General features: G+C 38.9%; 1 protein-coding gene across 1 annotated transcript; it reads left to right on the top strand.

Annotated features, from left to right (window-relative positions):
- Positions 1-181: 181 nt before the first annotated feature.
- morf4l1 (mortality factor 4 like 1) lies at positions 182-10473 on the top strand. The gene is made up of 12 exons (XM_079501602.1): positions 182-384; positions 1840-1886; positions 2425-2492; positions 2611-2697; positions 4012-4089; positions 4216-4241; positions 4607-4698; positions 5750-5851; positions 5954-6042; positions 6543-6715; positions 9640-9724; positions 9825-10473. The coding sequence occupies exons 1-12, from the start codon at positions 345-347 to the stop codon at positions 9907-9909; spliced, it is 972 nt and encodes a 323-aa protein (XP_079357728.1). The 5' UTR covers positions 182-344; the 3' UTR covers positions 9910-10473.
- Positions 10474-12272: the final 1799 nt, after the last annotated feature.

The following is a 12272-nucleotide window of genomic DNA, read 5'->3' as shown; positions in this document are numbered from 1 at the left end:
GCATGCTTGCTGCTCCAAATAATTAAGCGCAGGGGCGACGCAAAGAAAAGACCCGTTGTGACTTTGTGAGTGAGTTGATTTGGAGCAGCTACATGTATCATTGCAACGTCATGTCGCTGGCTTCCATTGACAATGAATGAATGGTGGACTGCATCGTCGTTTCATCTGCCTGTGTGAACGCAACAAAAACAATTGTTCACACGGGCAGAACGCAGGCTGGCTGGTCGCACGGTTTATACGTCACGGGTGAGGAATACGTAATAGAGCGGCGCCGTTTCTGAATGGAATGGGAGCTGGCGATGCCTGGATTTGATTTTCAGATATTTTGATCGTTTAATCTGTGAATGGCGCCGAAACAGGACCCGAAGCCTAAATTTCAAGAAGGTATGGAATTGTTCATCGCATATCTGAAGTGTAGCTTGGTAAGGCGTATGGTTGATGAGATGAGACGATGATGGTTAGCATCATACCATACCCGCAGCTCACTAGCTAATGCTCCTGTTAATGTTATCTTCCTGCTTTGGCTCTGGATCACAATGATTGACCAAGTTCGCATTTGTATTCTAATCAATATAATGGTTTAATTGGCCTACACTTACAATTATACATGCATGCTATCCCACTTGTGTTGCATTAATGGTAATGGGAATAGGAGGTGTCGAAATTATACACTGGCAAGCTAGGACGGTGCCGATCAAAGTGCGTCTTTGTCTGTATCTTTAAGGGCCGTCTACACACACAACTGTCTATAACTAAAAGTATGTGTACCTCCACAACTACAATAGCAACGGCAGTGGTCGTGAACAATACTTAAGAGCTATATCATGGTCGATAAAAACACTGACAGCCAATATACAGCTAAATGTTTACATTCAACACGTTGAGCATGTTTACAGAACGTTAGTTAACATTATAGTTATCATTCCTTCCTATCATAATAGGGGTTTACTATACTTAATCTATATTAGCCTTGGCTTGGATCAAGACTGTCATAGATTTCTTCTATCAAGTCTGACATTTATGATGAGCAAATGTCAGACTCGATCAAATATATCTATGAGAGTCTTGATCCAAGGCTATAATATGTTGTGTAATCATCTGTCATGTAAGTACTATATATGGTTATACCCTGTATATTATTTCAGGTACAATGTTATCTTGTTATGGTGATGTGTTTTATATCCGGTAATATGTTTATGTTAATTTTGTGCACTGAGTTCCAATTCCAACTCACCAACATTGCAGATGTACGGAAAGCCTGAATTATTCTCTTTCTAAATGCAAGTTTTTGTTTAATAAAAGTCCACCGTAGACACGTTACGGGTTACTCTGTCAAATTCCATGCAGGAAGCGATCGTTTTCAATATACAATATATATATATACACACACACACACACACACACACACACAATACATCTTGCTGCCTCCTGCATTATGTGCAATTTAGAAACGGGACCTTTGAGTTATTTCTAACAATGTTGGTGAGTTTAACGTTGTTTTAATACAATCCGATAGGACTTTTCTGTTTGGATGTATGGGCTGTCAGGGGTTGGTATCGCAACTATAGATTCCAAATATAAAAAATAGGATCTAAGAGTTGTGGCAAATTTTCAATCAATCAATTCACACCCACATCTGAGTGCACTGCAGGCTTCATATTTTTATGCAAGATTTCTAATGAAGAAAGAGAGAGATGTGATTCTAAACCATAAACTTAAATTAGCATGATTTATGATCCTCATTATCTACAGTACGTGCAAAGAAATTACCCTGCGGGCCACAGCAAAGGTCTTCCTTTACCCTGTTCTCATTGCATGTTTTACCTGTTCTTTATTTAGGTGAACGAGTTCTGTGTTTTCATGGGCCATTGCTCTACGAAGCTAAGGTAGGCCTTTAGGCGGTTTGCCCAGTGTATCTCCTGTGACCATTTACATCAGTGGTTTTCAATTTCAACCCTTTTCATATCAAGGCCCATTATTCATTCAGCATTGAGCCACGGACCACCATTTGATGACATTTAGCCTCTCAGACCCAAAACTAAAGAATATTGTTGTTATCGTTGGATAAGATTTTGTCCACAATTCCATGCTGTGTTGACCAACATCAACGTAGCATGGAATTGTGGACAAAATTACCATTCGGAGAGATAACAGGCACACATTGATCAAAATAACAATTGAAGTAATGCAGATGTTTAACAATAATTTAACTCTGGGTCCATTTGGTTTCATTTAACACTCAAGATTTAAAGATCTATAAGGGTCCATTTGGTTACCTACTTTACTGTACATCATTTAACTGGAGACTACCTGGAACTTGAGAGGTCAAGGACCACTGGTTGAAAACCACTGATTTACATATTATCTTATCTATGACTCGATGACCCAGTTCATAGTTTTGACAGTCCTATTCTCTCTTCACAGTGTGTTAAGACAAATATCAAGGAAAAGCAAATCAAATACTTCATTCATTACAGTGGATGGAATAAAAAGTAAGTTTTTCTGTCAAAATTCAAATGTTTGATATGATGATATCGTAAAGCAGTAAAAGATTGTACAGGTGCTTCTTGATTTGTTTTCACCCCCTCCTGTTGTTTTTCTTTTTTCCAGCTGGGACGAATGGGTTCCTGAAAGCAGAGTGCTTAAGTATGTGGACAGTAACCTGCAGAAACAAAAAGAGCTTCAGAGGGCTAATCAGTGAGTTGGTCTTCTCAAATGTTTTAGCCCGACTTTTCTTCATGTGTTTCGAAAGTGAAAATAGACCTGTTATTATGATGTACAGTAGACCTCAGCCCTGACAGCAGCATAGAGTTACTCCTCAAACTGTCTTTCTTTCAGGAGTTGCTTTAAGCATGTGCACTGAAATTAATATTGGGTTGCATTTTGTCAGTATACATTACAGTAGTTTAGCGACAAATGGTAAATGGTGCATTTATATTGTGCCTTTTATCCAAAGCACCTTACTGTGCATTACATTCACCCATTCATGCACATAAGCACACTGACGGCAGAGCCAGCTAGCCACCAACCTGCTCAACGGGAGCAGTTAGGCGTTCAGTCTCTTGCTCAAGGTAGTCTTTCGTAGCCAGACAACTATTCCACAATCTCTGAATGCTAGTATATAGAGTCTGGAACTAGACCTCCTGAAGTCAGAGTAATCTGTTTGTCATTTCCGTTCACAAAAACATATTTTAAAATCTTTTTTTATTTACATTTCTGCTAAGCAGCAAGCTATATTATGTTTAGATGATTTCTACTTACTGTATATTAGGATAAATTTGCACGACTGTAAAGACGAAACAGAAGTATTTACACACGATCAGAGCTTGCATTTCTCCAGACTGTATGACGGAAGCTTTTGAAATTTGCGAGAGGCAACAGTCTCGCCATGCTAGACTTTGCTCAAGGACACTTTGACACTTCCAATTCCCAACTGAACGCTCTACCACCTGACCTGAGCCACTGCTGCCCCACATAACTCATTTATATGTACAAAGGTTTATTGTTTAAAACATTTCTTTCAACTATCACAAATTCATCACATCGTGGAGACAAGCAGTACAAGCTATTTTCGACCACTAGAGGGCAGCAATAGTAACTATTGTTTTAGTCTTAAACTTAATAAAGGCATGGCCAACCTGTCAAATCTTTAGTTATTAGTACCAAGGAAAATATTGATGTAAGTTAGAAATGAGCTGGGGGCTTTGATTGGCCCTCGCCTTTTTATGAGAGTTGCCAGGTGCCTTTTAATGCCTGGTGAAGGTCCAAGCGACTGGAACGTTGCATCTTTACCAATACATTTTTGTAAGTGAAGACTGTGTGGGACTCCCCTTTTCTTCTAGAATCTACTATTCAAGCTTTATATTATCAAAATCTCAGAGAGCAAGCAGGCTCATCTCTGAAATGAGGTTCTTAGTATAATACTGTATTTATTTTATATGAATGCTATTTCTATTGCCACATTAAGCAATAATTATAAATCACAAGTTAACTATATATTTATTTTTACAGAGACCATTATGTTGAGGGAAGGATGAGGGGTGTAGCACCGAACAAGAAGATACCTGCCGTGCCGCAGAAAAATGATGTGTGAGTACAGATGGTTACGTTTTATGTACCTTCTATTTCTACAGCCAGTGAGTTAAATCCTTTTAGATACCTTCATTGATTTTGCCTTCTGGAATTTTAAAATCTCTATTGTTTTACCCTTTTCAGGAAAACCAAAAAGAACAAACAGAAGCGTAAGTATTATAATGTCTGTGTATTATCTCCCTCACAAACACTATACTGTACATCATTGACACATGAAATATTCAAACAATGTAGTGTATATTTCTTTAAGTATGAAAGACAGTGATGCCGTTTTTATATGAATATGACCTATAACTGTAGGTGGTAAATATATTATATAATGGCATCTACTCAAAATAATAATTTTCCGAATCCAAAATAAATTAACATACAATTCTCAAGTTCATAGTACTCAAATTGGTAGTATCAAGGGTCCTGTGTGTTTTAAATGCACAGTCAAGATGAACCACAATAATCATGAATGTCTTTAGTTTTATTGTGTTTGTGCGGATCTGTGTCCCTTGTGTCCATCCAGCTCCAGGGGCAGGAGAGGGCACTAGTTCAGGGGGAGACCCGGCCCACCCACCACGGAAGAAGAGGGCACGTGTTGACCCGACTGTTGAAAGTGTACGTACATGGAACGCATGAGAGAGTTGTGACAACTCCGTTCACTTCATGGGGCCAGTCCAATGGCGGCTCTTCTACATAGACTTCTATTGGCGAAGAGCATGGCCAAGAGTGACAAAGTCCTGGAGCCTTAAGTTAACAATGCACTGGACTCAGGCAACAGCCCGGCTTTAATGATCTTAAATCCCAGCGTACTATCTGTCCCTCTATAATAAAAAAAAGCCGAAAAAGAAAATAATTGTATGTAACGATCTTAAATCCCTTTATTTTAAATCGGTTTTTTTAGTAATACTACAACATAAACATTACAGAGACTTTAGTTGTTACTGTACAATACTTTAAAACAGGTGGCATGTTGCACACATGCCTAAAATTACTGATATTTGCGCCGCCCTCTGCCCCTCGTTGAAAACAATATTAGTATTTAACAGTATTTAAAACTCCAGCTTGTCACACAGGGCTGCATGAACACTGAAGACACTGCGCTGTTTTCTGCCCCCTCAATGACGCCACTCTCCTAGTCTACACCACTCTATGCTGGTGGTCCTCTGACGTCATGCTCTTGTCAACATGACCCATTCATATGGCTATGACACCATAACCAGATAAACAAATCGGTCAGCTCCATATGGGCACAAAAGGGGGAATTCTCATACAGTGTATGGGCATATACTGTACATCAGGGAGTTTCACATATGGGCATAAATGGGACAAGGACTCGCATATACAGAGATCTCCAAATATCTCCGCATATCGTCCCGAACCTCTAGTGTACTAAAAGAGCACTGACAGGGGGACCTCTATTGTGCAAAAACAAAGTGCCATGTGTTTTTTAACTACACAATAGAAGCTATGTGTTCTGTCACTGAGGTGCATACTGTATTGATCTAGTAGTTACTGATTGATTGAATACTTTTAACAGTTTGCAAATAGTATAGTGGTACGATTATACAATGGTGCTAAAAGGATAGCACAAAAATCCCTTATTTCCATTGTGGTCCTGTGTTGTGCATTCAATTCAATTGCATTCATTGTTCCTGTGCGTGTTTAGGAGGAGACCTTCATAAATCGAGTGGAGGTTAAAGTAAAGATTCCAGAGGAGTTAAAACCCTGGCTTGTGGATGACTGGGATCTGATCACGCGGCAGAAGCAGGTTCATGACCAGAATCAGAATTACACAGCATATCTTCCCCTCGCATCACCCCAGTAACTGCCTTCTGTCAAATCATTAAAGATCTTTCTTCATCTTCTTCAGCTTTTCCACCTACCTGCCAAAAAGAGTGTGGATTCTGTTCTTGAAGATTATGCAAGCTACAAGAAATCTAGAGGAAACTCTGACAGCAAGTAATAAACACACTTAACATTTATGTTTTGATCTTGTTGCCTATATAGCTGGGTTGGGCGATATGGACAAAATCAAACTATTAAAAAAAAACGAAATACATATATTGATATTGTGGTGATAATATTGTATTGTGACGATAATGTAATTTTCTTTTTTGAAAGAATTCAATACATTTCAAAGATAGCAAAAATAGTTGGTCTACAGGCTCACAACGTGTCCTGATATATTGCGTTGTACATTTGTAGTTGGGCTATTTTTGTTTATTTTGATTTATTTTAAATGATTAATTAAAACCATGAAAAGACAAACACAAAGACAGACTCCAAAATCTCAGACGATAGCTAGTCTCGTATCACGATTTCCATTTGATATAGACATATTTCCCAGCTCCATCTATATTGTGAGACATTCTTGTTGGTTTACCTTGTAGTACAATAACATTTGTCCTAATAATAATTCGATATACCCTCTGACAATAACTCATCTGTTTATTGCGCAGGGAATTTGCTGTGAATGAGGTTGTTGCTGGTGTACGGGAGTATTTCAACGTCATGCTGGGAACACAACTTCTGTACAAATTTGAGAGGCCACAGTATGCAGACATCCTTGCCAACCACCCAGATACAGCTATGTCTCAGATCTACGGGGCTCCGCATTTACTCAGACTATTTGGTTAGTCTACTTGGTTATTACAGGCCAGGGATGGGATTTTATTATGTTAAGCAGTAGTTTTAAATCTTTTTCACATCAAGGTCCATTATTTATTCAGCATTTGAGCCACAGACCATCATTTCATGAGATTTAGCTTCCTTACGATTTTGTCCAATTCTATTGATGTTTGATGCGGTACAATTCTTCTACATTCTATCATTTTGTAGACTTCTTGTAAATTAAGTAACTCTTGAGAGCATAAAATGGACCAGTAAGGGTCCATTTTGTTGCATTTTACACTCCAGAGTTAACAATCTTCTATAAGGGTCCATTTGATTACTCCAAACTCCAAAATTTAGCTGGGGACCACCTGGAACCCCCTCAAGGACCACTATTGAAAACCACTGATGTAAGGGTCAAACAACAACAATAATAAAATAAATAATACATAAAATACCCCAAATATTTAATGAAGAAGGCATATTCATGACAAATTATAAATATAGTTTGGGCAAGAATTGCCAAACAATTGCCATCAAACTCAAAGGTTACAAGCTCTCCAGTGCTGTTCATTTGACCATGCTAGTGGTATCTATCTAGAACTAACATTAGTATGTTCTTAAATCAATCAAACTTCTTCAAATGTCTCTCAGAATTGTGGGTTAAACCAATTTGAATCCTGCGCAGATGCCCATCATTAATTTATTTCAGCCACAGTCTGCCTATCACCAGAAGCTCAGTTATTTACACACTGGTGTTAATCTATTTCTCTGTTTGCCACATTTTTGTTTTTCTTGGTGGATAGATTGCATTCTTTCTTTACTAAATGTAAATATGAAGGCTGTGGGAATATTTGTTGGTTTATGTAAATCAAACAAAGTCCAAATGTTTCTGCCGGAATTAAGTGATGAGCCTTCTGGAGGGGAATGCGGGCCAAATTCAACCCAACATCTGTGATGAGTTGCCCAAGCTGAAATCACATCCCATAGAGAATAACTGCCATCCCACTTTTTGAGCAGCTGTTTCCTGAAGTAAATTTACCATACATTTACAAAAAAGGGTACTTTGAAAAACAAAGAAGGGTCCCGCACACTGTCAGAAAACAAAATTGCTCTTTATTCAACGTTTCGGTCTATTCGACCTTCATCAGGACAGACAATACAGGGCACAATAACCACCAAACATTTATAGCCACACCCCCAGTGAGAAGGTCATGGAGATGCAGGTCATTGGCTGCACAGATAACCAGAACCCTTAAGACACTCCCTTCAAAACCATATTAGACCCACCCTTATATAGAAAAGGTGTATGCAATCCCACAAAACAAAATACAACAATTTATCAAGGTCAGGGCATCACTAAAGAACAAAGGATCATATGACAGTGTAAGTCATCCAGGTCTTCAATATCTAAAAGACAAGGAAAGTCATATTAGTGGACCCAAAAGTTTAAAAACACAGTGAGAATACAATATTATAGCGAAGCCACAAAAGTACAAAAGGATAAAAGCACAAATATATAAAGGCAGTCCATCCAATCAACGCATGATAAATCACAGCATAAAGTGTGAATTCATCATTAAGACCCTTAGGGGCCAGGGTTTGCAATGTAAAGATCCAGAATGTTTCTCTTCTTTTAAGCATGAGGTCAAGGTCGCCACCTCTGGGTGGCATTTGGACTTGTTCTATCCCCTGAAATCTAAAAGAGGATATGTCATGCTTTAAGTCATTCAAATGAACAGCGACAGGATATTCTCTGTTGTTCCTGCGGATTGAGCTCTTGTGCTCACGCATGCGTTCTTTTAATTTTCGGGTGGTTTTACCGACATATGCCAGTCCGCAGGGGCATGTAATTAAATAGATAACATGAGTGCTATCACAGGTGATGACTCTTTGTATGGGAAACTTTTTCCCTGTGTGTGTGGGTGCCTAAAGTGCGTCAATTTAGCAGTGTTATTACACTGCACAGATTGCGGTCACGTTTTAAAAACAAACAGAGGAGGATCACGAAAGGCAGTGGTTAGTTCAGGGTCTGACTGTAGAATGTGCCAGTGTTTTTTAAAAACAGATTTAATGGCTTGCGAGTGGGGCGAATATGTTGTGATACAGGTCACTGAGAATTTCTTTTCGGTCTTATTGCTGGTAGTTAGTAATTCGGAACGAGGCTTGTGGAGCGCTGCATTATAAGCTTGATCCACCCAAGTGGTCGGGTAGCCACGTTGCACAAACCTTTCTTGCATATCTGAGGCTTTCTCACAAAAGTATTCGGTAGAATGTACCATACATTTACAAGCCATTCAACTATGATAAAAATCATAAAGCATTTGATTTGGGTCAAAAAGAATCAAATTGGAATATGCAAAGAGTGAACCATTGCACATACCTTTCCAATGTTTCCAACTTAACGGTAGTTCAACTTTTAACCTTACTTACTACTTTCTAAATGTAACCTTTGTAATTAGTTAATCATAGTGTTTTTTTTTGTAGTTTACTTGTAATGATTTTAAACTACCAGTTTAAAATGTGATCTATACCAGATCGCATAGCCTGGATGGTTAACTATGGATAACAAAATGGTTATCAAACAGTGAGGGTGATTTAGGGTGGCTGTGGCTCAGGAGGTAGAGCAGGTCGTCCAATGATCCCTGGGTCGGCGGTTCGAATCCCGGCTCCTGTCCACATGTCGAAGTGGCCTTGGGCAAGACCTGAACCCTACATTGCCTCCAATGAGTTGGCCGGTGTGAGCTCGCCACCATTGGTGTGTGAATGTGGGAAGTGAGGACGCTGGCGTCGACTGTTCTCACCTCCCAATGTATGAATGAATGAACCATTGTAAAGCGATTTGAGCACTTGGAAAAGCGCTATAAAAATGCAATTCATTATGGTTTAATGTATTGAAGAAAATGTTATGATTTATAACCCCCAACCCACTCTTGGTTCTGACAGTAAGAATTGGAGCCATGCTGGCTTACACACCCCTGGATGAGAAGAGCCTTGCACTGCTGCTCAGTTATTTGCAGGATTTCCTCAAGTGAGTAGCCTATTCCAGGTTTTACAAAAAATCACTCCAGGTAATATCGTTTTCAGTCTGTAGTACAGTATGCAAGTAACTGTTTCGTCTCTTTTTCCAGGTACCTGGTTAAGAATTCTGCATCCCTCTTCAATGCAAGTGACTATGAAGTGGCCCCTCCAGAGTACCACCGCAAAGCAGTTTAAAACCCTGACTTGCGTCGACGAGTGTTGTGCGATGTGTTGCTTGAAGAAACAACTTGTTTTTAACTGAAAGTGTTTATGCATTCTCTTTTATCTCTTGAAAACATGTCGAGCGACATGTCAAGCGACAACACTTTGTCACCAAATCATAAAGTAGGCTTAATGTTGATACGGTTACCATGTGAGGTCTTGTCAGTTGAATGGCAGACAATGTTCTTGCCACCTTTTTGGGAAAAGATGTCACAAGAGAGTTTTCAGAACAGATCGCTTGAGATCTTTATTGATTGTTGTTGAGAGTTTATAAAAAACAGTCCCAAGACTTCAGACTTCTCCCTGGACTAAAACTCATTACTTTCAATTCATGTGGAAAGCTGCTGAGAACGTGTGTGTTTTTGGTATGTTCTTGAGTACCACTTTTTAGTTTCTAATTATGATGCTTGTTCTCTTCTGGTGTTTACTGAGATCTTTCAAAAAAGAAAAAATCATCATGTTTTGTTTCTGTTCTAACGCTGGCTAAGTTAGTCTTGTTGGCTGTTGTCATTTTATAATAAAAGTTTTTCATTCTCAGTTTACTGTGTATACAGTAGTGCTGTTATGAAGAGGATTCAAACCACATTTGATATACTTTTAGGGGCAAACTTTGCCTGGTTCCAGACCCTGAATTGCGATGAAGTGGAAATTCAGGCTGAGTCTCAAGCTAGGGCATGGTTCCCCTATTAGTTTTCTCCATGGGTCAAATTTTGCCTAGGGTGAAGTGCAGTGAGGGTCACGTTTTTTTTTTTTAATTCATCATAAAATAGATGTAGAAGACCTATTTGACAGTTGCAGAAATATATGGTAATTGCCTTCCTCGATGCATTAACGAGCGTAAACAAGCATCAGGTGGACAAACACGCCTCTGCAGTAAAGTTACTGGAGTCTAATTTCTCTCAAAAAGCCCTTGAATATGACTAGGATTACTGCGATTATGGTAAATTAAGCTCACATTATTTTTGATATCTGTCATGGAAGTTGCTCTTTAAGAAGTAGCCTAATGTTATTCTGTTGGAAAGATGTTGAGCCATGATTTCAGTAATGCAATTACTTCCAAAGTTTTGAGTGCATGGATCATTCTTTTATTTATATTTTTTCTTATTTTCATTACTTTCTGTGCCAAGTAAGCATTAAAGGGTCACTTCACCCCATTTGCAACCAGATCTTATTTGAAGGATGTTTAGGACGCAAGCATACAACCTGGGATTTTTACGTGTGTAATGTGTGTTTTTAGATATTTTAGCCAAATTTTGTCATGAATATGTGGTCCCACTTTCTAGACTACAAGTCACACCCATAGGGTCACACCTATAAGCCAAATTCCAATACCCAAAATCTCAGCCACTCGCTCACTCACACGGTCACTCCAGCATGGCGGTGTTATGGTGAAATTGGTGACCTGCTGAAATATATGTGACAATCGTGTGTAGACAATCACATGTCAGTGTCTGAATGTAAATCGTTGCAGTTTGTTCATTAGCAGAGTTAAAATAGCGGTATTCAGGCCACATTTAAAGACCATGTAGCCTAAGTTGTATGGAGTCCACATGATGGTAACATATTTCGGCAGGTCACCAATTTCACCATAATTTGCCATGCTGGAGTGACCCAAGTGTGAGTGAGCGAGTGGCCAATATTTTGGGTAGTGGAATTTGGCTATACTGTAGTTATAAGGTCACACCTCCGCACATAGTTCCCCCCTCTCCACAAGGAGGGGCAGTGCACCAAGGCATTATGGTCATTGTAGGAATTCAGCAATCCAGTCAAACAGACTTCATTATTTTTCTGGACATAAAATTGTGCTACTGTTATCTACTAGAAATACTATTAACATGTGACTGCAGTTTCTTCCAGCAGTGAAATGTCCCTTTAACCAATAACCATTAAATCACTAGTGTTACTTTCACAAAAACCCTGAAAGTAAGTAACTGTCAAAGAAGGTATGAGAATGCCACAATGTTATTAAAATGCTATTTTAGCAGCATAAGAAGCTGCAGCACCATCTATTGGTGCAGGTCATACTGCATTTAGAAAAATCTTAAGGGATATTTCTCTCTCGCTGCGGTTTAGTGCATTTTAGTTTTAATTCACCTTCATTTAAATTGCATTGAATTGAGAGAGAGAGAGAGATGATAGTTGTTTAGAGTTTAGTTTACACTAGATAGGCCTACTCACCTTTTTATCATCATCTAGCTGACCATTTAATTGCACAAAATAATTTGATAATTTTGGAAAGATTTGACATAGCCTACTACAGTACATGTTGAAGACAGCATGTTAGCATATATAACAGTGGTCAGGCTACTGGGCTCACTCCCCGAACCCGAGTCCCC

The sequence above is a fragment of the Electrona antarctica genome, assembly GCF_951216825.1.
Source record: "Electrona antarctica genome assembly, chromosome: 5".
In the NCBI taxonomy this organism is placed as follows: domain Eukaryota; kingdom Metazoa; phylum Chordata; class Actinopteri; order Myctophiformes; family Myctophidae; genus Electrona; species Electrona antarctica.
The sequence above is the reverse complement of the archived record's forward strand: the minus strand, read 5'-3'. Positions and strand labels throughout refer to the sequence as shown.

Excerpts from the sequence above, each read along its gene's own strand:
- morf4l1 (XM_079501602.1), top strand. The coding sequence starts at position 345 with ATGGCGCCGAAACAGGACCCGAAGCCTAAATTTCAAGAAG. Across the intron at positions 4,090-4,215 it reads GTGCCGCAGAAAAATGATGT|GAAAACCAAAAAGAACAAAC; the intron begins GTGAGTACAGAT and ends TACCCTTTTCAG. Across the intron at positions 4,699-5,749 it reads TTGACCCGACTGTTGAAAGT|GAGGAGACCTTCATAAATCG; the intron begins GTACGTACATGG and ends GTGCGTGTTTAG.